Source organism: Thunnus albacares, chromosome 12, assembly GCF_914725855.1.
Source record: "Thunnus albacares chromosome 12, fThuAlb1.1, whole genome shotgun sequence".
In the NCBI taxonomy this organism is placed as follows: Eukaryota; Metazoa; Chordata; class Actinopteri; order Scombriformes; family Scombridae; genus Thunnus; species Thunnus albacares.
This window is the reverse complement of record NC_058117.1, coordinates 33,824,850-33,852,783: the sequence shown is the minus strand read 5'-3', so window position 1 is coordinate 33,852,783 and position 27,934 is coordinate 33,824,850. Positions and strand designations below refer to the sequence as shown.

Genomic DNA, 27,934 nt, shown 5'->3' with positions numbered 1-27,934 from the left:
CCCTCAGGTGTCATGTTGTGGGCCCTCAGGTGCTACACTGTGGGCCCTCAGGTGTCATGTTGTGGGCCGTCAGGTGCTACACTGTGGGCCCTCAGGTGTCATGTTGTGGGTCCTCAGGTGCTACACTGTGGGCCCTCAGGTGCTACATTGTGGGTCTTCAGGTGCTACATTGTGGGCCCTCAGGTGCTACATTGTGGGTCTTCAGGTGCTACATTGTGGGCCCTCAGGTGCTACATTGTGGGTCTTCAGGTGCTACATTGTGGGTCCTCAGGTGCTACACTGTGGATCCTCAGGTGCTACACTGTGGGCCCTCAGGTGTCATGTTGTGAGCCCTCAGGTGCTACACTGTGGGCCCTCAGGTGTCATGTTGTGGGCCCTCAGGTGCTACACTGTGGGCCCTCAGGTGTCATGTTGTGGGCCGTCAGGTGCTACACTGTGGGCCCTCAGGTGTCATGTTGTGAGCCCTCAGGTGCTACACTGTGGGCCCTCAGGTGTCATGTTGTGGGCCCTCAGGTGCTACACTGTGGGCCCTCAGGTGTCATGTTGTGGGCCGTCAGGTGCTACACTGTGGGCCCTCAGGTGTCATGCTGTGGATCCTCAGGTGCTACACTGTGGGTCTTCAGGTGCTACACTGTGGGTCTTCAGGTGCTACACTGTGGGCCCTCAGGTGCTACATTGTGGGTCTTCAGGTGCTACACTGTGGGCCCTCAGGTGTCATGTTGTGAGCCCTCAGGTGCTACACTGTGGGCCCTCAGGTGTCATGTTGTGAGCCCTCAGGTGCTACATTGTGGGCCCTCAGGTGTCATGTTGTGGGTCCTCAGGTGCTACACTGTGGGTCCTTGGGTACCATGCTGTGGGCCCTCAGGTGCTACGCTGTGGGTCCTCAGGTGCTACGCTGTGGGTCCTTGGGTACCATGCTGTGGGCCCTCAGGTGCTACAGTGTGGGTCCTCAGGTGCTACGCTGTGGGCCCTCAGGTGTCATGCTGTGGGTCCTCAGGTGCTACGCTGTGGGCCCTCAGGCCAGACACAGATGACACCAGGGATCATCAGACTGTTTTGTACTAAAACACAAACTGTATTCACTCATTTCTAATGTGAAGATGTCTCGGAAATTTACCCATGTTATGTTATAACATCTGATTGCCCCCAGATATCTTCATTGGACTGCAAGGCATTCTGGGTAATTTAGGCCAGCATGGGCCCTCCTCTCTATGCCAAACACTGACAGAAAGCTGGAACTGAAAACACACACACACGCTCTCCCTGAGTACATGAGGAGCTTTCAGCAGCGTGCAGCCTTCAGAGGAACTCTTCAGCTCTGCAAACATATTTTCTAATCATATCAGCAGAGAAAGCTGGAAGACTTCAGGCAAGAAGGCGATCGCTTTCATCGTATGCTGCTGAAAAAATGTGAAGTGTAGTGGAAAGAGAACATTTCCTGGTAATGCAACCCCCCCCCCAGTAGTACACGGTGACGCCACCAGGTGGAGCCTCGTACTTTATGATGAGACTGAGTTACAGGTGTGTTTGGTGCACAGACTGTAAAACAAAACACACCTCCTGCCCTCCGAGGAAGAAAAAGTCAAGAGTTATTATAGTTTTATATTTTTCATTAATTTTTATTTTTATTAAGTTTTTCATTTTTATTTTCAGTTCAGTTTAATTTCATTTAGTTTCCAGAGGGGGTTTGTGCGTTAAAAATGTTAATTTTAGTTTAGTTTTTATTAGTTTCAGTATTAGTTTTAGTTTTTTATTATAATATGGGGGGTATTTGTCAGGAGGAAGATTTAAGAAGTTCAGAAAAGTTATTACAATAATCAGCAGCTCATGTAAAGATTAAATCTCACTGAACTGTGTGAAACACTGGAGGTCTTCGGCGCCGTCGCAGACTTGACGTGATGACGGTGAACACGCCACCGTACGACTGAAGTCCACCAGACATCTGGATTTTTACACTATCGAAGTCCACAAACAAGAGAGAATGATGGGAAGTTATCTCTCTTGTCCTTGAATGAGGAATATTAGACATACATAATATAAACATACTTATTATTCCTGTGGCTCATGGTAGTTGATTCAAAGTCTGGACACAAACCTTCATGTGATGAAGCTCAGTCGTGTTGACAAATGAGCTCTGTGCACTCAGACTCATCTCCTCTCTTGAAGAAACTAAATATTAAGAGCAATAACAATGAGAGCTGCTAGAGGTAGAAAACACTTAAACATGTCTTCCTCGTCATCAGAAGAAGACATGAACCTCCTACGATACCTCAGTAGCAGTAATGATATAAGATATAAACTCCCATCAGGCCTCTGTGTCGACTGCTGTCTGGGATCAGAGAGAAAAACATGAAACAAGCCTCTTGTCTTAATTAAAGAGTGTTTGCTGTGTTTTGAGCACTAAGTTAAGAGAGACTTTTTTACACTACAGCACAACAACGTGTCCGTCAGACCACAAACTAACGTAACAAAACATGTGGAAACAAGATTTATTAAAGCACAACTTTAACCATCCGTGTAGTGAAGGCCTGTAAACCCAACGTCCTCAATGACACAAACACATTAACACTGTCGGTCTCCTTGAACGTTGCAATAAGCATTATGTTCCAGACTCAGAACGGACGAGCCCCCGGCGACAAGGAAAACACACACACACACACACACACACACACACACACACAGCAGCCGTCACATGTAACACCGACAGCCGGCCAGCAGATGGAGCCACTCTGACTATCAATACTGGAAACTGAACTGTTTTCATCACAACTGCTTCATATTGATTCATTGATTGTTTTCCACCAATCAGGACGCGCCATCAGAACCAGAAACATTGTGGTTTCAGTTAAATTAGCTACTTTTTCAAGGGGGGGGTCTTTGTTGTCATGGTAACAGTAATAATAGTATTTTGTATTTATGTATTTATTGGTGATCATGTAAAGTGTTAAACATAAATGTTGTCATCTGATGCACCAGATTTAATTTATAGCTAATTTACAAAACACAAAGCTACACACACACACACACACACACACACACACACACACATACACACACACACACACACACACACACACACACACACACATACACACACACACACACACACACACACACACTGTCAACTAGAAACTAATGATGTAAACTTATCAAATGAAAACGAGGTTATTAGAGATTATATGAGAAGACCATGAGATGAGATGTAGTCAGTGGTTACAGAGCTGAGTAGTTTCTAGCAGTTTCATTTGGTCTTGAACGTACTGATTGAACTGCAGTTCTTCATATCATCAGGTAGGATGTTCACTGAGTCGTGGTTTTCACAGAGGAAGCTGATGTCTAAATGCAGTGTGATGAAATGGTCCAATCTATAGAGGAGATTCTGGAGGATCTGATAGAACTTACTGAGCGAGTGAACACAAAGTCACATAGTGGAGGAGGACAAACCGTTTAACATTTATAAACTAGACACAAATCTGAATATTATGTAAAACTGTCAAAGCTCAGTAAATTGTATTTCTCCAGAACCCTACAGTGATGGAAACGCTTTGAGTTTTAGAGTTTTCTTGTTTAAGGACTCAAGAGGTTTGATGGCTGTTTCTCCAGCCTGCCCCCAACATGTGATCAATAACACATCTGGGAAAGAATCACAGCTGCATAAATATCTGCAGCGTCCAACCTGTCGACGTCATCACTGCGGCCGCTCTCGACAGTCTCATGGATGAGGTCACTAGTCATGTGACCTCATCCATGTTGACGTGTTGTATCGTGTCCACATACTTTCGGACAGGTTTTATATAAAGGGGAACTTCTTCTGAAAACAACCTGAACTCACACAAGGTCACAGAAAAGCAACTCTGTTCATACAGAGTGTGAGACTGTGCATGTGCGGTCGCAGCTTGTCATGCACCACTGCCCCGAGTGAACACGCTGGCACGCAATGTGGCTGATTCCTGTTTTAATGATGTCACACACACACACACACACACACACTTGTTTCTATGACTTATAAGGACATTACAGTGACTGCAACCACAACCACCAACCTGTGTGTGTGTGTGTGTGTGTGTGTGTGTGTGTGTGTGTGTGTGTGTTACCTTTCTAAAGGAAGTGAATAAAAACGTAAACACTAAAAAGGACATCATGTTCCATCTCACTACTACTGATACCGCAAGCAGTACTCGTGTTGTTCAGCTGACAACAGCAGCCGTGTGACACAATAACACGAACACATGACAACACATTAATTAAACTGCTGAAGAACTTTTTAAGGTACAAGTTATAAAAACACCTTAATCAATGCAAATAAACCTGTTAAATATCAAAATGCTGAATAAAAACCCTGAAAGTCTCATTAACAGCGTTTAACTTTAAAAACACCTTCAACTCATTATTAATCAATCTGTCAAATATTTACATTAATGTGGAAATTAAAATATAATTGCTTTGTTAATTAAGGGGGTTTTGAGGGGTTCAGTAGTTCAGATTAAAGGATTTCAGGCTACTAAACACTGCTGTGTTTAAGTGTTAATGAAGTTAATTAAAGACATTTTAAGTGATTGTTGTGACAGAAGAAACCATCAACACATCGTTTACCTGCAAACAAACACTTTTAAGGCCTTGAATGTCTGGAAAGTCCTGGAAAAGTACTACTACTGATACTACTACTGATACTAGTGCTAGTACTACTCATGTTACCTCTCCAGGACTTTTCCAGGACTTTTCCAGGACTTTTCCAGGAGTTCAAGTCAAATCAGTTTCAGTTTTTCAATTCAATTCAATTTTAGCACCAAATCACAACAAAAAGTCACGTCGGGGCTGTTTGAACATGAACAGCAGATCCTTCTGGTGTCTGTCAGGTTTCAGTAGAGTTGAGGATCTGTGGCTCAGGTTTGATGAGGACGGTTGTTTTAAGGGTTAAATGATGATGCTCCTCCTTCTATTTCTGTCACTTCTGCTTTGACTCGTCTCGTCCTGAACGTCACTGTGGTTTAACGGACAAACTGCTGCAAACTGTGAGAAGCAGCAGAGACGCTGAGACGAGCTGAGAGACAACTGTAAGTCCACACCTGTCTGTCTGTCTGTCTGTCTGTCTGTCTGTCTGTTGTCTGTCTCACCTGTGTGTCTTTACTGTCTTTATTGTCTTTACTGTCTTTATTGTCTTTATTGTCTTTACTGTCTTTACTGTCTTTATTGTCTTTATTGTCTTTGTGGTTTACTTTACGTGGTCGCAGAGGCGGGAAAAAGTTTCTGCTCATAGACACTGACACTGCTGTGAACTAGTATGAAATGTACAGACAGTTTAACAGGTTTCATTGTTCAAAATTGATCTTAAAATATATATAATATTTTTTTAAATATTTTATATTTCATATAAAATCTACTTTGTTGGTTAAAGGCTCTCTGAGGTGAAGCTGAGCTGTGTTTAAGGGTCTTTTACACATAAACATATCAAGTATTACAAGTGTTTATCAGTGAGTTCTGGAGCTGCTACAGTTTAATATTAATATAAATGTTAATATGTTCACTATATTTATCCAGTAATAACGATGATGATGATGATGATGTAATCAATCATCACCCTGACAGGAGCCAGTCTGTCCAATAAGTACTTTAATAAACATTCTGCTGATACTACTGAAGTAAATCTGTTACTTGTAGTATTACTGAATCAGAGTACTGATCAATATCTTCTTATTATATACGATATTACTGGATCATTATCACATAGAATCACCATTTTAATAATCAATAATCAATTATTACATAAACTGATCATATGTGTCAGATGTCAGTCTGGTTTTAATGCAACAGAGACGAGTGTGATGTCACTGGTGATGTCACAGTATGATGTCACAGCTGCTGTCTGTTTTTGTCAGGTCACTGGATGACCTCATCAACATCAACAAAGATCTTGATCACATGACCTCCCTGGAAGACAACATGACTTTGTTTACCACCCAGGTAGTAAACCCCGCCCACTCACAGTTCATCTCATCTGTTTCATTGATCGTCAGATTGATTATTGATCTGTTGATGACTCTTCCTGTCAGGAGCCGTTCTACAGCAGCTCCACGACCGCTGATGACTACGACTACTCCAACAACTCCAACAACTCCGACTACAACGACTACTCCAACAACTCCGACTACAACGACTATCTCGACTACTACTACTCCAACCTGATGTGCGACCGCTCGTCCGTGCGGGAGTTCAGGCGTCTCTACGAGCCGCCGCTCTTCTGGCTGATCACCGTGGTGGGCGGAGCCGGGAACATGCTGGTGGTGTGGATCTACCTGAATGTCCAGCGGCGGCTGAAGACCCTGACGGATGTGTACCTGCTGAACCTGGCCATGGCTGACCTGCTCTTCCTGGTCACGCTGCCGCTGTGGGCTGTCGAGGCGTCGCGCGGCTGGAACTTTGGCGTCGCCCTCTGCAAGGTGAACTCCGCCCTCTACAAGGTCAACCTGTTCAGCAGCATGCTGCTGCTCACCTGCATCAGCGTCGATCGCTACGTGGTCATCGTGCAGACCACCAGGGCACAAAACTCGAAGATGAAACGCCGCCGCTGCAACCGGCTGGTGTGCGTGGGGGTGTGGCTGCTCGCCCTGCTTCTCGCCACACCAGAGCTTATGTTTGCCACCACATCCAAAGTTAACGGGAACTTGCACGAGGTCTGCAGGATGGTGTTCCCGCCACACGAGGGCAACCGCACCAAGATCCTGGCGCTGTCGCTGCAGGTGAGCATGGGCTTCTGCCTGCCCTTCCTCGTCATGGCGTTCTGCTACAGCTTCATCATCGCCACGCTGCTCAAGACACGCAGCTTCCAGAAACACAAGGCCATGCGTGTCATCCTGGCCGTGGTGGTCGCCTTCGTCGTGTCCCAGCTGCCCTACAACGGCGTGCTGGTGATGGAGGCGGCGCAGGCCACCAACATGACCATGACGGACTGCGAGGAGATGAAGCGCTTCGACAAGATGGGGCAGGTGCTGAAGAGTCTGGCCTACATGCACGCCTGCCTCAACCCCTTCCTCTACGCCTTCGTGGGCGTGCGTTTCCGCCATGACGTGCTGCGGCTGCTGCGTGTCTGCCGCTGCCAGCAGGCGGCGCTTAAGAGTCAGCTGAGTAGGTCCGGTAGGGGTTCGGTGAGCTCGGCCAGCGAGAACTCGCAGGTGCTGTCGCTGTAGACCCGCCGCCTGTCTGTGCTGCAGCAGCTACTGTTGTCATGGCGACACGCTGCACCCCTTCATCACTCTTTCATCATCGCTTGCTCAGATCCGCTGCGTCGTTTTACAAACTTTCCAACAAATTTCAGTCGGACTGATTCAGGATCTGTTGAAACTTTTAAATAAAGTTCTGAGAGTTTGAACAGAGTTTATCAAACATAAAGACATTTTAACAGGTTTCATCTTAAAATTCAATCAATTACCTGTTTTTAATGATGTCATCAAGATTTTAATTCCACCTTAAACTCATTAATTAATATTTACAGTTGATGTGGAAATGATGTTTTTAAGGTGTTATTAAGGTGGATTTAAGGTGTTTTCTGTGTTTAATTAAGTGATTGTTATGACAGTTAAACAAACCATCAACATGTTTAACTGGAATAAAAACGACCTTGAATGTCTCATCTGGACTTTTCAGACTTTTTGGACTTTTTGGACTCACCTGTACAGTGAATGTGTGACTGAGATTTTTGGCTGCTGTTATTGGAGTATTGGAGTCATGTGACCTCTGTTTTTCTCAGATGTCTGCGGTGTTTCATCACCCTGTTTCAACAGGAAACGCATCTCATGGAGGAGTCTGTCTGTCATGTGACTCATCTTTAATTGTGTTTGTTGATGTGAAGAGAAAGTCTTTCACTGCTAACGTGCTAACATGCTAACATGCTAACCCACTGATGTGAGCATGATGTAAATAGTTGTGTGTGTTTTGGTCATGTATGAACATGTAACGTGTCAGACTGAGTTTACATGTCTGTTCACAACTCAGTGATGAAATTAAAGTGTGTTACACATGTGCAGAGTTTGTGTGAGCTTGACAAACAGGAGGAAGTTGATCAACACAGTCACACTCGTTCCTTCACATCCTTCCTCCTCATCCTGTTTTCACTGTCAGCTGAAACCACGTTTCTACTTCTGATCAGGTGCATCAATAATCAATAATAACATCACATTTAGATCTGCTGCTACTGCAGAGAACAGCTGTCATATTGCTCAGATTTACTTAATATAGTATAGTTTATATATAGAGTATAGTATAGTTTATATACATAGTGCATTATAGTTTATATACATAGTGCAGTATAGTTTATATATATAGTACATTATAGTTTATATATATATTACATTATAGTTTATATACTATATATAGTATAGTTTATAGTATAGTTTATATATCGTATACAGTATAGTTTACAGTATAGTTTATATACTGTATACATTATAGTTTACAGTATAGTTTATATATCGTATACAGTATAGTTTATAGTATAGTTTATATGCTGTATATAATATAGTTTATAGTATAGTTTATATACAGTATACAGTATAGTTTATAGTATAGTTTATATACTGTATATAGTATAGTTTATAGTTTATATACTGTATACAGTATAGTTTACAGTATAGTTTATATATTGTATACAGTATAGTTTATAGTTTATATATTGTATATAGTATAGTTTATATACTGTATACAGTATAGTTTATAGTTTATATATCGTATACAGTATAGTTTATAGTATAGTTTATATGCTGTATATAATATAGTTTATAGTATAGTTTATATACAGTATACAGTATAGTTTATAGTATAGTTTATATACTGTATATAGTATAGTTTATAGTTTATATACTGTATACAGTATAGTTTACAGTATAGTTTATATACTGTATACAGTATAGTTTATATACTGTATATAGTATAGTTTACAGTATAGTTTATAGTATACTTTATATACTGTATATAGTATAGTTTATAGTTTATATACTGTATACAGTATAGTTTCTATGTACAGTACAGGGAAGCTTTCAGGGAGGTTCATTTCTGACAGCACGTCTTGTTTTTTGGTTGAATATAGATGTATTTCAGTGTGGTTATGATCCGTATGAATACATGTTAGTGTTTGAACATAAACTGTGTTGAAATGAGGATGTAAATATGTTTAAAATGTGCTGCAGATCCACAGAGTTTTGACATGTGGACTCAGTATTGATCCCTGCCGAAACAACTGTAATTATGATCAGAGTTTGTTTTCGGCTGCTTCTGTGTTAATAATTAAAATCTCAGCTTGGGTCTCACTGAACATCACACAGAATCTAAAGTTGCAGTAAACATGAACTCTGACATTATGCAGCAGAAGGAAGAACTGTGTGTTATTGAGTCTGTCTGTGGTTTGATATTTTCTGCAGAACAAAACAGCCGCTGAAAAACAAAATGTGAAAGGAGAAGTGAAACTGAGGAAGAGACAATGGTGAGACTGAGTCCAGGTCACAGTTTTATCTGTCTGAATCTTCTCTTCTCACAAGAAACATTCACCAAAACCCCCGTCAGTCAACTGTGAAGCACTGTGACTTGCACCCACCTGGTGCTGTACAAATAAAGACTGATTGATTGATTGATTGTACAGTGAGCAGCAGGAACACTCCAGATGTGTCTGAATGATTTGAATTGTTAATAATAATAAGTATAATGAATATTTCAGTGTTGGAGTTCCCAGACTTTGGTTAGAAATCAGATAAAAATCTGCTGCTGCTGCTGGGAAGTTTCAGCTGCTGGTTGACGTGAACCACTTCCTGTCTTTAACTTCCTGTCTCAACCTGAGCAGTAAACAAGTTTGTGACGACGACTGTCGAGGGATTTCCAGCCGGACACAAAACTAACTGATCACCATGAATAGGCTGCTTGTTGTCATGGCAACGTCAGACGTCTGAAACTTTAATTTGACTGGAAATGGAGCAGAGTGTGTGTGTTGTTCTGTTTACAGCAGGTCCTCATAACATCCATCATCAGGTTCACAGCTCAGCTTGTCCCAGCATGCACTGCTGCAAGATAAAAACTCAAATGTAATGATTTGCATCAACTTTTTAAATTGCAAACATTATTGTAATGACTTGTGTTGACATAATAATGTTGGAAATACATCAACTTCATATTGTGTGTAATTTAAACTCAAATTTCTGTGTTCATTGATTTCAAATGGAATTCAAGTTTGGTAACGTCATGAAATTGGCTTGATTACATAAACTTAGCACATAAAGTAAGGAAATGTGTGTTTGGTAGATTATTTCTTTGTTGTAACGAAGCTTCTTGGCAATAATTCTTATACCGTTGGAAAGTCTGTTTATTTCCCTTTTAAATGGAGCCACATTTGTAAGAAACATGCATTTGTGGGATGAGCAGCAGCGCTGAGTATGTGGGTTGCGCCCATGAAAAATTTGCCAAATCTTCTCTGCCAATCAAACAGCTTATTCTGCCATTGACTCTTGTTTGGTGTTTGGTGGATTGGATGATTGAAGTTTGAAGAAACAAGACATATTGGCAATTCAACAATTTATTCATTTAACAAACAGGAGACTCAGTAGCATGTGGAAGAACCATACACAGCCACAACAGCCTGGCACCTCCTCCTCATGCTGGTCACCAGCCTGGTCACACTCTGCTGTGGGATGGCGTCTCATTCTTCAACCAGCATTTGTCAAGTCAGCCAACATGGTTGTGTTGGTCACTCTGGCACGAACAGCACGCCCAAGCTGATCCCACAAGTGTTCAATGGGGTTGAGGTCAGGACTGCTGGCAGGCCGTTCCATCCTCTCCACTCTGGAGGTAGTCTCTGATAAACCCGCCCTGTGGGGGCGAGCGTTGTCATCTTGGAAGATAGAGTTTGGTCCCAGACTGTGGAGATATGGGATTGCCACTGGTTGCAGAATCTCATCTCGATATCTCTCTGCATTGAGATTACCTCTAATGATGACAAGCCTCGTTTTCCCAGTGAGGGAGATGCCGCCCCACACCATCACACTGCCTCCACCAACAGATGTTACTCTATCAGTGCAGCAATCAGCATAGCGTTCTCCACATCTTCTCCACACTTTGACCCTACGATCCAACTGCTGTAGGCAGAATCTGGACTCATCGCTGAACATAACGTTCCTCCACATGTTCAGGTTCCAGTGCACATCTTGCCGACACCAGCGCAAACGGGCCTGACGGTGAAGGGCAGTCATGGCAGGCCTCCTGGCAGCCCTATGAGACCGGAGATTGGCTGCGTGCAGTCTGTTCTGGATTGTCTGGGTAGAGCCGTCGGCCATATCATCCTGCAAACCTTGACTGCAAATCTGTAGAAGACAGCGTACAGTACCTCAGTGCTGACAGGGTGAGGAAATGGTCTTCTTGGGGTGTCGTCTTCTTGGGACGCCCACTTCACGGCCTGTCTCTGACATCCCCCGTTATATGGATCTTGGCCTTCACTTTGGAGATGGTACTAGGGCTCACTCCAAATAATGCTGCAACTTGGTTTTGCGGAACACCAGCTTGAAGTTGCCCTATCGCACGGGTCCTATCCAGATCAGTCAAACGTGGCATGCTGATTCTTGGAGCAAACACCTACTGACCACTGTAGTAGGGCCCATGCTCACCTCTTGTACCCCCAGGTGCTGCCAATCAGGCACCTGATTGGCAGCACCTGGGGGTACAAGAGGCTCAAAACAAGAGTCAATAGCAACAGTAAAATAAGCTGTTTGGCATTGGAAGAGAAGATTTGGCAAATTTTTCATGGGCACAACCCACATACTCAGCTCTGCTGCTCATCCCACAAATGCATGTTCCTCACAAATGTGGCACCATTTAAAAGGGAAATAAACAGGCTTTCCAACGGTATAAGATTTATTGCCAAGAAGCTTCGTTACAACAAAGAAATAATCTACCAAACACACATTTCCTTACTTTTTGTGCTAAGTTTATTTTCTCCCAACGTCGAAAGCAGGATTTCACTATACAATTTAGACACATCACTAATGAGCAACTATAGGCCCATAACAAACCTCCCATTTTTAAGCAAGATCATTGAAAAAGCTGTTTTTCAACAGTTGAACAAGTTTGTGGCACCAAACAACCGTTTTGATGTCTTTCAGTCAGGATTTTGACCACAGCACTGAGACTGATCTTGTTAAGGTTTTTAATGACATACACTTAAACACTGACAGTGGCAGAATTACAGTCTTAGTATTACTGAACTGGTACTGAACTAGTTTGAATCCTACTTAAAGGACAGAGACTACTATGTGTCTATAGGTAATTACACATCTGAGTGGACAAAAATGACATGTGGAGTTCCCCAAGGCTCCATTCTGGGGCCTTTTCTGTTCAACATCTACATGCTCCCACTGGCTCAGATTATGGAAAACAACAAAATATGCTACCACAGTTATGCGGATGACACACAAATTTACATAACCATATCACCAGAGGACTCTGGTCCAATACAAGCACTGAGTAAGAGCACTGAACAAATCAGTGATTGGATGTGCCAGAACTTTATTCAATTAAGAAAAGATAAAACTGAAGTAATTGTTTTTGGAGCCAAGGAAGAACGTTTAAAAGTCAGCACTCAGCTTCAATCAATAATGTTAAAAACTACAAACAAGCCAGAAATCTTGGTGTAGTCATGGACTCAGACCTGAATTTCAACATCCACATTAAGACAATTACAAAGTCAGCCTACTATCACCTGAAGAATATATCAAGAATTAAAAGAATTATGTCTCAGCAGGATTTGGAAAAACTGGTCCTGCATTTATCTTCAGTAGACTCGACTACTGTAACGCTGTCTTCACAGGTCTCCCTAAAAAATCTATCAGACAGCTGCAGCTGATTCAGACGCTGCTGCTCGAGTCCTCACTAAGACCAAGAAAGTGGATCATATAACTCCAGTTCCCAGATCTTTACACTGACTTCCTGTCTGTCAAACAACTGATGTCAAAATACTGCTGTATGTTTCTAAAGCACTGAATGGTTTAGGGCCAAAATACATTTCTGATCTGCTGCTTCATTATGAACCATCCAGACCTCTCAGGTCGTCTGGATCAGGTCTGCTTTCTGTCCCCAGAGTCAAAACTAAACATGGAGAAGCAGCGTTCAGTTTTTATGCTCCACATATCTGAACAAACTCCCAGAAAACTGCAGATCTGCTGCAACTCTCAGTTCTTTAAATCGCAGCTGAAGACTTTTCTGTTTGCCGCCTTTCATTAAACCAAATTTAAGGGTCAATATTTTACACTGCACTGTTACTTTTATTCTCTTGTTTTATCTGTCTTATTCCCTTTTAGCTTCTTTTTATTTCCAAATTTAACTCTTTTTAATTGTTTTTATGTCTTTTTACTTGTGTTGCTTTTATATTCTGTTTTATTCTTTACTCTAAGTAAAGCACTTTGAATTGCCTTGTTGTTGAAATGTGCTGTACAAATAACCTTGCCTTGCCTGTTCGCTACCTGTCCACTAGCTGTTCACTAACTGTTCAATAACTGTACACCAGCTGTTCACTAAATGTTCACTAACTGTACACCAGCTGTTCACTAACTGTACACCAACTGTTCGCTAACTATTCAATAACTGTACACCAGCTGTTCACTAAATGTTCACTAACTGTACACCAGCTGTTCACTAACTGTTCACTAACTGTACACCAGCTGTTCACTAACTGTTCAATAACTGTCCACCAGCTGTTCACTAACTGTACACCAACTGTTCACTAAATGTTCACTAACTGTACACCAGCTGTTCACTAACTGTTCACTAACTGTACACCAGCTGTTCACTAAATGTTCACTAACTGTACACCAGCTGTTCACTAACTGTACACCAACTGTTCACTAAATGTTCACTAACTGTACACCAGCTGTTCACTAACTGTACACCAGCTGTTCACTAAATGTTCACTAACTGTACACCAGCTGTTCACTAACTGTTCAATAACTGTCCACCAGCTGTTCACTAACTGTACACCAACTGTTCACTAAATGTTCACTAACTGTACACCAGCTGTTCACTAACTGTTCACTAACTGTACACCAGCTGTTCACTAAATGTTCACTAACTGTACACCAGCTGTTCACTAACTGTACACCAACTGTTCACTAACTGTTCAATAACTGTCCACCAGCTGTTCACTAACTGTACACCAACTGTTCACTAACTGTTCACCAGCTGTTCACTAACTGTTCAATAACTGTACACCAGCTGTTCACTAACTACACCAGCTGTTCACTAACTGTACACCAACTGTTCACTAACTGTTCAATAACTGTCCACCAGCTGTTCACTAACTGCACACCAACTGTTCGCTAACTATTCACTAACTGTTCAATAACTGTACACCAGCTGTTCACTAAGTACACCAACTGTTCACTAACTGTTCAATAACTGTCCACCAGCTGTTCACTAACTGCACACCAACTGTTCACTAACTGTACACCAACTATTCGCTAACTATTCAATAACTGTACACAGCTGTTCACTAACTGTACACCAGCTGTTCACTAACTGTACACCAACTGTTCACTAACTGCACACCAACTGTTCGCTAACTATTCAATAACTGTACACAGCTGTTCACTAACTGTTCACTAACTTTACACTAAGTGTTCACTAACTGTTCACTAACTGTACACCAGCTGTTCACTAACTGTTCACCAGCTGTTCACTAACTGTACACCAACTGTTCGCTAACTATTCAATAACTGTACACAGCTGTTCACTAACTGTACACCAGCTGTTCACTAACTGTTCACCAACTGTACACAGCTGTTCACTAACTGTACACCAACTGTTCACTAACTGTTCAATAACTGTCCACCAGCTGTTCACTAACTGTTCACCAGCTGTTCACTAACTGTACACCAACTATTCCCTAACTATTCAATAACTGTACACCAACTGTTCACTAACTGTACACCAACTGTTCGCTAACTATTCAATAACTGTACACAGCTGTTCACTAACTGTACACCAGCTGTTCACTAACTGTTCACCAACTGTACACAGCTGTTCACTAACTGTACACCAACTGTTCGCCAGCTGCTCACAAACTGTTGACCAACTGTTCATCAGCTGTTCACCACGTTCACTAGTTGTTCACCAACTGTTCATCAGCTGTTCACCACGTTCACTAGTTGTTCACTAGTTGTTCACTAGTTGTTCACCAACTGTTCATCAGCTGTTCACCATGTTCACCAGCCATTCACCAGCCGTTCACCAACTGTTCATCAGCTGTTCACCACGTTCACTAGTTGTTCACTAAATGTTCACTAACTGTTCACCAGCTGTTCACCTGGACAGGAAACACAGTTCAGAGTCAGGGACACAGAATCATCAAGCTGATTATCATAGAATGTATTTGTGTGTGTTAGTTGTGATATGACTGATATGGATCCGTCTGTTATGACTGCTCGTTTGTAGCAGGTTCATCTTTAGTTCGCTCATGTTTATTCATGTAATTGTGTTGTGTAACTTAAATTCAGCCTCATTCTTTAGACTCTGCAGTTATTGACAGTCATCCTGCTGGTGGTGTTGCTTTTGTGTCTATAACACCTGCAGTGACAGATATAAAATATAATATTTGTGTTGTAAATCATTTATTTTGGTTATTGTGATATTATGATACAACTTAAAGTTTGTATTTTTCCTGATCTTAAAGGCTGCATTACATTTTTTATTAAGATGTCAAGATGTGTAAAATATCGTTAATCTAAACCAGTGGTTCCCAACCTGAGGGTTGAGTTAATCAAAGGGGTCGTGAGATGAAAGGAACTGATCAGATACAGAAAAAACACACAATTTTGAAACATACATTGTTTTTCAAGCTTTCTTCTAATTTCTGTGTTATTTCTCGTGGATTTCTGTATTTTACCTCCTCAAGCCTCTAAAAATTATTCAAATAAAATTAAATAAGTGAGTGATTGAGTCTCTCTGGAGCTGCAAGGTTAGTCGATTAATCAATTAGTCGATTGACAGAATCAGCAACTATTCTGATAACTGAACAATCATTTCAGTCATTTTTTAAGCAAAAATGTAAAAACTAATGCTTCAGAAAATGAAGATAAACTGAATATCTTTGGACTGTCAGACATCTGAAGATGAAACTTTAGACTCTCGACAACATTAACGGATATTTTTCACTATTGACATTTTCTGACATTTGTGGACAAACGATGAATCAAGACAATAATTAAACTGTCAGACATGAAACGTGGTGAAGGGTCACTTTATTTTACAGGGTCACAGGTCAGAAAGGTTGGAAACCAGCGATCTAAACAATCTGAAAAGTCAGCAGTAATCATGTGATTCATTATCTTTCTTCATGTGGACGCAGTTTGACAGGAAACTGATTCAATATCCATCATCAGTGATTTGATCCCAGACGGTGACCATGAGACAGAGAACAGCGAGGTGCAGCGAAGAGATGCTGCTGATGTTCTGAATAAAGAGAAAAGAAACTGTTGCATCATTATTATCATTACTATTATTATTATTATTGTTATTGTTGTTGTGCTAAAACATTTGTTTTTAGAGTGTGTGTGTGTGTGTAGTGTGTATTGTGTGTGTGTGTGTGTGTAGTGTGTATTGTGTGTGTGTGTGTGTGTGTGTGTGTATAGTGTGTGTGTGTGTGTAGTGTGTATTGTGTGTGTGTGTGTGTGTAGTGTGTATTGTGTGTGTGTGTGTGTGTGTGTGTGTATAGTGTGTGTGTGTGTGTAGTGTGTATTGTGTATAGTGTGTGTGTGTATAGTGTGTTTGTGTGTGTAGTGTGTATTGTGTATAGTGTGTGTGTGTATAGTGTGTTTGTGTGTGTAGTGTGTATAGTGTGTTTGTGTGTGTAGTGTGTATTGTGTATTGTGTGTGTGTGTGTTTCAGGACTGTTCGCGCCTCTGTCTTCTGTCCTGCTGATGCAGCTGAAATCAGACTGTGTGTTTCCATGAGAACAAAGCTTCGGTCACCGCAGCAACACAAACAGCAGATGAACAAAGGCGGCCATGTTTCCAGAAGGCCGTCCTCCCATAAATCCCGACGGCCTGCGGCTCTGAGCGGTTTGTCACTGGGAGCCGTCATGCCTCTGCCCCGACGCCGTTCCTCCTTCCTCGGACAGTCGTCCTCCGAGCGCCCGGCCGCCGCCTCCTGCGGCAGGCTGAGCTCGACCGGCACCGCCGCTCCCCGCGGCGTCTTCGTGGGCTCCGCCCCGCCCGTGGGCGGGGTGTCCGGCCTGGGGACGCGGGTGTCCCGGCGCGCTCTGGGCATCAGCAGCGTGTTCCTGCAGGGCATGAGGAGCAGCGCGGCGCCCGTGCTGCCCCGCGGTGGGGAGCGGGCGGCGGGTCACGGCGCGGCAGCGGCCGGTCTGAACAGCTGCCTGATGGAGTACAGAGACAAGGTTCGAGCCCTGGAGACGCTCAACCAGCAGCTGGAGGAGCAGATACGACTCTGCCTGGACCGCAAGGCCTCCAGCGCCGGAGCCTGGGGGCCCCTCAGGAGGGAGTGGGAGGACGTCTACCGACAGGTTAGCTCATGGAAGGCAGAGTCACACACACACTGGGGTAGGACAGGTGGGGGCGGAGTCACACACACACACACACACAGGTAGGATAGGTGGGGGCGGAGTCACACACATACACACACAGGTAGGATAGGTGGGGGCGGAGTCACACACATACACACACAGGTAGGATAGGTGGGGGCGGAGTCACACACAGGTAGGACAGGTGGGGGCGGAGTCACACACATAGACAGGTAGGAGAGGTGGGGGCGGAGTCACACACACACACACAGGTAGGACAGGTGGGGGCGGAGTCACACACACAGGTGGACAGGTAGGGGCGGAGTCACACACAGACAGTTTCCTCATGGTGCCTGAGAACCTCCTACAGGTAGGACAGGTAAACTGAGGTCTGCGTTTCCACCGGAGGAACCAGGGTCTAAATGAGGCTCCGGGGGAGATCCATGGGGGGCGTGGTTTGCAGGGATGACCATCGCTGATTGGTCAAACAAAACTGCTTCATTCATAAAACAAGGAAGTACTCTAGTGTTGATTTAGGACAAGGGGAGGACATTTCTCTTCATTTGATAATGATAAAAGTAAAGTCAGGCTTTGTTGTCGGCTTTTTATAAAAGATGAGCGAAAGGAGAGCGAGCAGCAGCGAGGACAAAGCTGTGAATAAGAGAAAAGGTTATTTTCTGGCTCTTTCATGTGGTTTGGTTCTAAAACAGAAATAAAAGCATCAGACAGTCAGCAGATGATTCGCTGGAGACAAACACTCGCTGCATTTCTGCTTTTCATTCATTCATCACATCCAGCTCATCAGCAGGAAACACAAAGAACAACATCTGTGTTGTGTGAACGCTGCGTTTCAGTTTGTAGTTCCTCATGAGTCTGGAAATGCAAACAGGATGCACAACAGAGACATTTAGTTCCTGATTAGATCCTCTGGGTCCAAATGATCTGAACCATCAGCTGATGAAGGTCATGTGATACGACTGAAAGCTGCTTTTTATGGTTTATTTCTCTAAAACATTAAATATTCATGACTCTAAGTTAAGATCTTTTCATGATCTCAGTCTTGGTTGCTTTGTTGACACGTGTGGTTACCTTGGTAACAGCAGGTATGGTTTAACACCACAACAAATATTGATCGTTAAACATCAACTGAATGACTGTTGGTCATGACTCCACCACCAACACCCACCAACAATCAGTAATAATGTTCATAATCATTGATAAACACTTTAACAAACACTCAGTTGATCAGTTTTATCAGGACTCTGTGCTTTGATTGACAGCAGCGTCTCCACAGCAACAACAGTGTGTGTGTCTGTGTGTGTGTGTGTGTGTGTGTGTGTGTGTGTGTGTGTGTGTGTGTGTGTGTGTGTGTGTGTGTGTGTATGCTGCCCCCTGCTGGCTGCAGGCAGCAGCTCTCAGTACTCTGTTTTCCTTCATTTCTGCAGGTCAGTGAAGCCATCCTGGATAACGCTCGGCTGATGCTGCAGACAGAGAACGTTCAGGCCAACGCTGAGGACTTTAAGGACAGGTCAGAGGTCACACACACTTCATTACACATGTTTCTAAAGGTGCTGACGTCAGCTGACCTTTAACACTAAAAGCACAGAAACTCTGGAAGATCTGCGCTGCATTTGACTGCTGAAGCTCATATTTGATTATATTCTATATATTTAAACTCTCAGACAGAATAAAGATGATCTCATCATGGTCAGCATGAACAGGAGGAATGAAAACCTGTTTCAGTGGTCGTATGAACACATGATTGTGAACGTATGTGAGGAAGAGGAGTAAGAGTCAGGCGTGTCGTCCTGCAGGTATGAGAACGAGCAGCCGTTCAGGAAGGCCGTGGAGGAGGAGATCAACTCTCTGTACAAAGTCATCGACGACGCCAACCTGACCAAGGCAGAGCTGGAGGAGCAGATGGAGAACATGAGAGCAGAGCTGCGTAACCTGGAGCACAACCACGAGCAGGTTACTTCAATCACATGACAGATCCTCTGAGCGGGAAAACATCAACACCTCAGTGTTTCACTAAAGAGAGAAAGAGTTATTTTTCATTTCGGCATCATCAGATACAGACGAGCTGCTTTAAAATGACACACAGACCTCAGAATATTCACGTAGTCTGGAGTGTGAACCGTACCAAGAACTACAGACTGTACAGTGTTCAACTATCACTAATCGATCAATAAGAAAATATATCTTGAATAAGTCAGATTTGCACCAAAATGATGAATTTAAAAGCAATCATCGTAGTCTTTAAATGATAATTGAATGAAATGAAAATGAGAAATGCTTGTTATTAAGGCTTTAAACTTTATAAAAGAAATGAAAAGAGATCATGAAAAGGTCATTACATTCATTCATATTTGTATGTTAGGTTTTTAAATCTAACTTTATAACAAAAATTCATTGAAAAACCTTATTTGAAGACAGAATAATGAATTATTTCACTTTGAGTTTTATGAAATATAATGTAAATGCATTGTTATTGATCAGTTCATTGATTGATTACCTTCTAACTGACCCCGTGTGCTTGCAGGACGTGCGGCTCCTCTACAGTCAGATGTCGGGACGTGAGGTGGACCAACCCGACGCTCCCATAGAGACCAGTCTGGACCAGATCCTGGCTTACATCAGGAACCACTGGGAGAAGGTCACAGAGAGGAACCGAGCCGACACCGACAGCTACCTGGAGTGTAAGGTGAGGTCATCTCACCTGGACAGGTGTCCTCACAGGTCGGGCTGCTGCTCTCAGATGTGATGCTGATGTGTGTATGTTGGTGTGTGTGCTGCAGGAGGCGCAGTGTGTCAGCAGGCTGAGTCCGGAGGAGAAGCAGGTGGAGGCGCTGAAGGCCGAGTGCAGCGACGCTGGCTGCAAGATCCAGAGTCTGCAGGCCGAGACTGAGTCCATCAGAGCACTGGTGAGACATGATCAATACACCAATCCATACTAATACATGATCAATACATGGTCAGTACACTGTTCAATATATGATCAATACACTGAGTGATACACAAGCAATACCATGTCAATACACGATCAATACATGATCAATACACAATCAATACACCAATAAATCAAACAAACAATACCAATTCATGATCAATACTAATACACGATCAATACATGATCAATACACAATCAATACACTGATCAGTGTACCAATCAGTACTAATAGATAGATCAATACACGATACACAAAGATAACAAAATACTGTCAAGATTATAATATACTAAATCAGGATGAGATATTACGTTAAGATTACAAGATATTACGTTAAGATTACAAGGTATTACGTTAAGATTACAAGGTATTACATTAAGATTACAAGGTATTACGTTAAGATTACAAGGTATTACGTTAAGATTACAAGGTATTACGTTAAGATTACAAGATATTACGTTAAGATTACAAGATATTACGTTAAGATTACAAGATATTACGTTAAGATTACAAGGTATTACGTTAAGATTACAAGGTATTACGTTAAGATTACAAGATATTACGTTAAGATTACAAGATATTACGTTAAGATTACAAGATATTACGTTAAGATTACAAGGTATTACGTTAAGATTACAAGATATTACGTTAAGATTACAAGATATTACGTTAAGATTACAAGGTATTACATTAAGATTACAAGATATTACGTTAAGATTACAAGGTATTACGTTAAGATTACAAGAAATTACGTTAAGATTACAAGGTATTACATTAAGATTACAAGATATTATGTCAAGATTACAAGAAATTACGTTAAGATTACAAGAAATTACGTTAAGATTACAAGGTATTACATTAAGATTACAAGATATTACGTTAAGATTACAAGATATTACGTTAAGATTACAAGGTATTACATTAAGATTACAAGATATTACGTTAAGATTACAAGGTATTACGTTAAGATTACAAGAAATTACGTTAAGATTACAAGGTATTACATTAAGATTACAAGATATTATGTCAAGATTACAAGAAATTACGTTAAGATTACAAGAAATTACGTTAAGATTACAAGGTATTACATTAAGATTACAAGGTATTACGTTAAGATTACAAGATATTACGTTAAGATTCCAAGATATTACGTTAAGATTACAAGGTATTACGTTAAGATTACAAGATATTACGTTAAGATTACAAGATATTACGTTAAGATTACAAGATATTACGTTAAGATTACAAGGTATTACGTTAAGATTACAAGAAATTACGTTAAGATTACAAGGTATTACATTAAGATTACAAGATATTATGTCAAGATTACAAGAAATTACGTTAAGATTACAAGAAATTACGTTAAGATTACAAGGTATTACATTAAGATTACAAGATATTATGTCAAGATTACAAGAAATTACGTTAAGATTACAAGATATTACGTTAAGATTACAAGATATTACGTTAAGATTACAAGATATTATGTCAAGATTACAAGAAATGACGTTAAAATTACAAGATATTACGTTAAGATTACAAGATATTACGTTAAGATTACAAGGTATTACGTTAAGATTACAAGATATTACGTTAAGATTACAAGATAATTATGTCAAGATTACAAGAAATTACGTTAAGATTACAAGGTATTACGTTAAGATTACAAGATATTACGTTAAGATTACAAGGTATTACGTTAAGATTACAAGATATTACGTTAAGATTACAAGATATCACGTTAAGATTACAAGATATTATGTCAAGATCACAAGAAATTACGTTAAAATTACAAGATATTACGTTAAGATTACAAGATATTACGTTAAGATTACAAGATATGTCAAGATTACAAGATATTATGTCAAGATTACAAGAAATTACGTTAAAATTACAAGATATTACGTTAAGATTACAAGATATTATGTTAAGATTACAAGATATTTCGTTAAGATTACAAGATATTACGTTAAGATTACAAGATATTATGTCAAGATTACAAGAAATTACGTTAAGATTACAAGATATTACGTTAAGATTACAAGATATCGCGTTAAGATTACAAGATATTACGTCAAGATTACAAGAAATTACGTTAAAATTACAAGATATTATGTTAAGATTACAAGGTATTACGTTAAGATTACAAGGTATTACGTTAAGATTACAAGGTATTACGTTAAGATTACAAGAAATTACGTTAAGATTACAAGGTATTACGTTAAGATTACAAGGTATTACGTTAAGATTACAAGATAATTATGTCAAGGTTACAAGAAATTATGTTAAGATTACAAGAAATTATGTTAAGATTACAAGATATTACGTTAAGATTACAAGAAATTACGTTAAGATTACAAGATAATTATGTCAAGATTACAAGAAATTATGTCAAGTTTATGAGATATTATGTTAAGAATACAAGATATTACGTTAAGATAACAAGATAATTATGTCAAGATTACAAGAAATTATGTCAAGTTTATGAGATATTATGTTAAGAATACAAGATATTTCGTTAAGATTACAAGATATTACGTTAAGATTACAAGATATTACATCAAGATTACAAGATATGTCAAGATCAGGAGTTATTATGTCAACATTACAAGATATTATGTCAAGATTACAAGATATGTCAAATTTAGGAGATATGTTAAGCTGAGGAGATATTATGTCAAGTTTACGAGATATTATGTCAAGATTGGGAGATATTATGTCACCATTATAAATCCTGTGTGCAGAAGCGTGGTTTGGAGAACTCTCTGGGTGATGCACGGCACTGGCACGACGTGGAGCTGCAGAATCTGGGCTCAGTGGTGGCGAAGCTGGAGGCGGAGCTGGCCGATGTGCGCGGAGAGATTGACCAGCAGCGCCGCGACTATGACACGCTGCTGAGCAACAAGCAGCGACTGGAGCAGGAGATCAGCATGTACCACGGCATCCTGGACGGAGAGGAGAGCCGCTTCCAGCCCACCGACCTGATGTGAGTCACCGTAACACTGGGTCATGTGACCAGACACTGTCAGGTCGTGTCACAGAATTACACACTGTCCACCAGGAGATGCTTTATTAAGATTACAAAATACTATTTAAAGATGACAAAATACATCAAGATGACAAAACATATGTCAAAATTACAAAATACTATGTCAAGATTATGCAATACTATGTAAATATTACAAGATACTATATCAAGATTATGAAATACTATATAAATATTACAAAATACTATGTCAAGATTATGCAATACTATGTAAATATTACAAGATACTATATCAAGATTATGCAATACTATATAAATATTACAAGATACTATGTCAAGATAATGAAATACTATATAAATATTACAAGATACTATATCAAGATTATGAAATACTATATAAATATTACAAGATACTTTGTCAAGATTATGAAATACTATATAAATATTACAAGATACTATGTCAAGATTATGCAATACTATGTAAATATTACAAGATACTATGTCAAGATTATGAAATACTATATAAATATTACAAGATACTATATCAAGATTATGAAATACTATATAAATATTACAAGATACTTTGTCAAGATTATGAAATACTATATAAATATTACAAGATACTATGTCAAGATTATGCAATACTATGTAAATATTACAAGATACTATGTCAAGATTATGAAATACTATATAAATATTACAAGATACTATATCAAGATTATGCAATACTATGTAAATATTACAAGATACTATGTCAAGATAATGAAATACTATATAAATATTACAAGATACTATATCAAGATTATGAAATACTATGTAAATATTACAAGATACTATGTCAAGGTATTGAGATATTATGTGAAAATTACAAAATATTATGTCAAGATAGGAGATAATATGGTGGGATTACAAAATACCATCTGAGGGTGATGAAATACTATGTCAAGATTACAAAGTGCTACGTCAAGATTACGAGACATTATGTCAAGATTATGAAACACTAAAGATGAAAAGATACAATCTTACAGTCTTAAAAATTTCATTTAGCAGACAGTTTTACCCAAAGCGACGTACATCTGAGAGCTGATACAACACAAGCAGGGATCTAGTCAGGAAACAACAATGTGAGTAAGAGCTATAAAGCTGAGTTTGAGTCTGATGGGACATAGATGTCGACAGGAGATGAACAGAGGTGACGCATAGAGAGCATAGAAGCACATTTGTTTTGTTTTTTTGTTTTGTTTTCTCTCCTCCTTCAGTCCATCAGGTGCAGAGAAGAACTTGGTCTTTAGTCTTTTCTTGAAGATTGAGAGGGACTCTGCAGATTGAACAGAGTTTGGTAACTCGTTCCACCACCGCGGAACTACAGAGGAGAAGAGTCTAGCTAGTGACTCAGGGTCCTATTGTGGTCAAACGCACCCTGAACTGATCAATAATATCATGCTATGAAATATTTTCAAACCTGTTCTGCTGAAATATTACCTCGACATTCAGATATGTGAAAATGCAGAATGTCACGATAATGAAATATATCAAGTTACAAGATACTGCTGTACATAATATCAAGATTATGATACACTATAGTAGGTTAGAATTATGATATACTAAATTGTGATTATGAGAAACAAATTCAAGATTATAAAATACTACATCAAGATTACAAGATACTACAGAGATTATACAATATTTTGTCAGATCTGTTCAGGCTGATCAGCTGATCAACTAATCAATAATACTGTAACTGGTTTCTTCAGTCGCTGTGGATTGTGGGTAATAAACAGCACAGAAATCACTATCAGCATGTTACACTGTTACCGTTAAACAAATATGTCCCCCGTAAACAACGGCAGGTAGGAACTGAAATTACATTGTATTTAAGCAAGGAGACATAAATAAATAACTTAAATGTTTCACATATAAACATATGAATAATGACGATGAAACAATCATAAAATAATTAACTTCATTCTTCCAAAGTCCAAAATAATATTGTGGAATTATTCCTATTCCTAAATATGTGACTTACCCAATACTGTAAAGCTTAATGCAACATAAATTAGTTTGCTAAACTTTTCAACTGAAATAACCCAAAAATGTAAAGCATACAGTTATAAAGGTTAAAATATCATGATATGAAATATTTTAAAACCTGTCCTGAAGCTGTAAATATCACTTTATGTATATCAGACTTTTAATGACTGTGAGAGTTGATGATTAAAACTTCCTGTCCAGGTGTTCAGGTCTGCACTCCGACCCTGAGGGAGCTGCTCCAGACTCCAGGACCGATGCTCCAGGACCTCCAGGACAGTGATGGTCTGACCTCCCTGTGGAGGATCTGAGGAGCAGACTGAAGTCCAGCAGAGACTTTGTAGATGTTTGTGTTTTTTCAGACAGACGTAGACTCTGCTGGAGGGTTTCCTACCAGGTGAGGTGTGCAGGTGTGAATGATCAGTCCCTCCAGGAAATAACGATTTTGCGATCGCAATAATTCATGCAAAGAAGAAATCTCTGCAATATTTGTGAGAGCTGCAGTTTAGTTAAATTACAGCAACTTTCCTGCATGAAACCAAGCAGTCCAAACCAGCAGCTGCTTGTGGTTTGGACCAATTGTGGCGTTTGGTGTGGTGGTAACTGACGTCATTCAGGTGGAAGATGGACAAATCTCACCTGCCAACAAACATGATGCCATAGACGAGCAAAACAATTCCCAAATGTTCCCAAACGTTCCCAGATGACAGTGGAGGGAAACTGTTTTGTAATCCTTGTAACATTGTGGTCGACTACAAGCAGAAATCTTCACCAGTCAGTCAGCGATGAATAAACAACACTGCAATCACTGTGACCGAAGCGGCTGACTATATTTTTATGTTGATGGATTTATTTCAATGGCATTATTGATGATTTTATTTGCTGCTAATGTTGAGCTGAAAGTTTATTTAATAAAGGTTATAAATGGAACTCAAGTACAGTATTTTCTTTTTTTATAGAACTTTGAGTCCTCATGGTTCTCATGTTCAGCTGAAATATAGTTGTTTCTGTGATCTGCAGGAAGTCGTTACTCTTCACTGGTAGATGAAGAGTCATTCACAGATGATATATCATAAAGTCCAGAGTGTGAATCCAGGTCCTCAGGTAAACCTGTTCCCAGAACACCTGAGGACCCGACCTGAGCTGGTGTGTTCAGGTGCTCCTCACAAACCATAGTCAGATGTATTCCTGGGGCCAGAGCGGGAGACATAGAATCAAATTTAAAACTGCCGGCAAGGATAAACGCAAATATGGGATGATTGTTATTCACGTTGGCGGCAATTTGAGGTCACTAAAATGAATGTCGAGTTGTGTGAACATATGCGAAGACAATGTGGGACTCCATAGTTTTCTCTGGGTCCTGCCTGATCTGACCAGTGATGTCATGTATAGCTGCATGTCATCATTCAACCGCTGGCTGTCGAGGTGGCGTCCAGCAAACGATGTGGGCTTCTATTAATATTATCGTTGTTATTATTGTTGTTGTTGTGCTTCTCTGTGTCTCCCTCTTTCTTTCTGTCTCAACCCAGCCGGTGGAGGCAGATGGAACCACCTAGAGTCCGGTTCTGCTGGAGGTTTCTTCCTGTTAAAGGGGAGTTCGGTCTAGACCTGGGGCCTGTTTCAGAAAGCAGGTTCAGCAAACTCTGAGTCAAACCCTGAACTCTGAGTTGATGAACCTCAAGATGGGAAACTCAGAGTTTTTGTATTCAGAACAGCTGATCAGAGTCGGTTCAATCAACTCCGAGTTAACGCGTGATGAATAAAAAATGCCGTCATCAATGGAGCCCTGATACTACAGTACAGTACTACATACTATATTTGTTCAGATTTAATCTGACAGACAAAACACAGGAAGCAGCGACTGAAGATGAAAAATGCAGTTAAAGATTTAAAACATGAATAGATCAAAGACACAGAGACGTGACTGTAGCTCACAGTCTGATCAGTAATAATGAGTTTGGTGATTTGTACTTGAAAAGGCGTCGATGTTAAAATACAGAATATTTTAAATTTTTAGACATCTGTTTGTATCTCAGCTCAACAACATTCTGTGACTTTATTTCAGCTGCTTCAACAAATGTAGTAAATTTAAATATTGTCAGTGAAATGCTGTTAAAACACGTTCAGATTAAGCTCCCTATTTAAAAATCTCACTCAGCATATTAACATATAATCTCTAATATTATAGGAATGATGTTCCATCAGTGGACCAATCACATCATGACTGATAGAGATCATTATTGATTGATCCCATGTGTCTAAAGCTTCTTACCGATTGTTTACATTAAAACTGAGATTAAACATTATGTGCAGTAAAGATTAGAGGTCAGCAGCTGCTCTAACAAACTGAGTGTCAGAGTTATAACAGAAGGACGTGAAGAGGTTTGATTCTGAGCTGAAGATCAATTCACACTGTGGAATATCTGAATGTCA

The 27,934-nt window shown here is 40.3% G+C and overlaps 2 protein-coding genes and 1 long non-coding RNA gene across 4 annotated transcripts; all 3 read left to right on the top strand.

Moving 5' to 3' along the window:
• The first annotated feature begins 4,951 nt into the window (after nucleotides 1-4,951).
• ccr9a (chemokine (C-C motif) receptor 9a) lies at nucleotides 4,952-8,016 on the top strand. Of its 2 annotated transcripts, XM_044369276.1 has the most exons (4): nucleotides 4,952-5,054; nucleotides 5,877-5,961; nucleotides 6,051-6,118; nucleotides 6,161-8,016. In XM_044369276.1, exons 2-4 carry the CDS (start codon nucleotides 5,920-5,922, stop codon nucleotides 7,182-7,184), a joined length of 1,134 nt encoding a protein of 377 aa, XP_044225211.1. In that variant the 5' UTR covers nucleotides 4,952-5,054; nucleotides 5,877-5,919; the 3' UTR covers nucleotides 7,185-8,016. The 2 variants fall into 2 exon arrangements, with proteins under 2 accessions (XP_044225211.1, XP_044225210.1); XM_044369275.1 differs by having other exon boundaries at nucleotides 6,051-8,016.
• Nucleotides 5,153-8,016, top strand: LOC122994543. The gene is made up of 2 exons (XR_006406615.1): nucleotides 5,153-5,314; nucleotides 7,400-8,016. It is a non-coding gene; the product is annotated as an uncharacterized LOC122994543 (long non-coding RNA).
• Nucleotides 8,017-16,843: 8,827 nt separating this feature from the next.
• On the top strand, nucleotides 16,844-26,333 carry bfsp2 (beaded filament structural protein 2, phakinin). The gene is made up of 7 exons (XM_044366967.1): nucleotides 16,844-17,542; nucleotides 18,985-19,067; nucleotides 19,354-19,510; nucleotides 20,082-20,243; nucleotides 20,338-20,463; nucleotides 23,232-23,473; nucleotides 25,706-26,333. The coding sequence occupies exons 1-7, from the start codon at nucleotides 16,967-16,969 to the stop codon at nucleotides 25,782-25,784; spliced, it is 1,425 nt and encodes a 474-aa protein (XP_044222902.1). The 5' UTR covers nucleotides 16,844-16,966; the 3' UTR covers nucleotides 25,785-26,333.
• The last annotated feature ends 1,601 nt before the right edge of the window (nucleotides 26,334-27,934 follow it).

What these genes read in the sequence shown, in the direction of transcription:
- ccr9a (XM_044369275.1), top strand. Translation starts at nt 5,920, where the DNA reads ATGACCTCCCTGGAAGACAACATGACTTTGTTTACCACCCAG. An exon ending in TGACTTTGTTTACCACCCAG is followed by an intron (nt 5,962 to 6,050) that starts GTAGTAAACCCC and finishes TCTTCCTGTCAG; the next exon opens with GAGCCGTTCTACAGCAGCTC.
- bfsp2 (XM_044366967.1), top strand. Translation starts at nt 16,967, where the DNA reads ATGAGAACAAAGCTTCGGTCACCGCAGCAACACAAACAGCAGATGAAC. An exon ending in GCTGAGGACTTTAAGGACAG is followed by an intron (nt 19,068 to 19,353) that starts GTCAGAGGTCAC and finishes GTCGTCCTGCAG; the next exon opens with GTATGAGAACGAGCAGCCGT. An exon ending in TGGAGCACAACCACGAGCAG is followed by an intron (nt 19,511 to 20,081) that starts GTTACTTCAATC and finishes GTGTGCTTGCAG; the next exon opens with GACGTGCGGCTCCTCTACAG.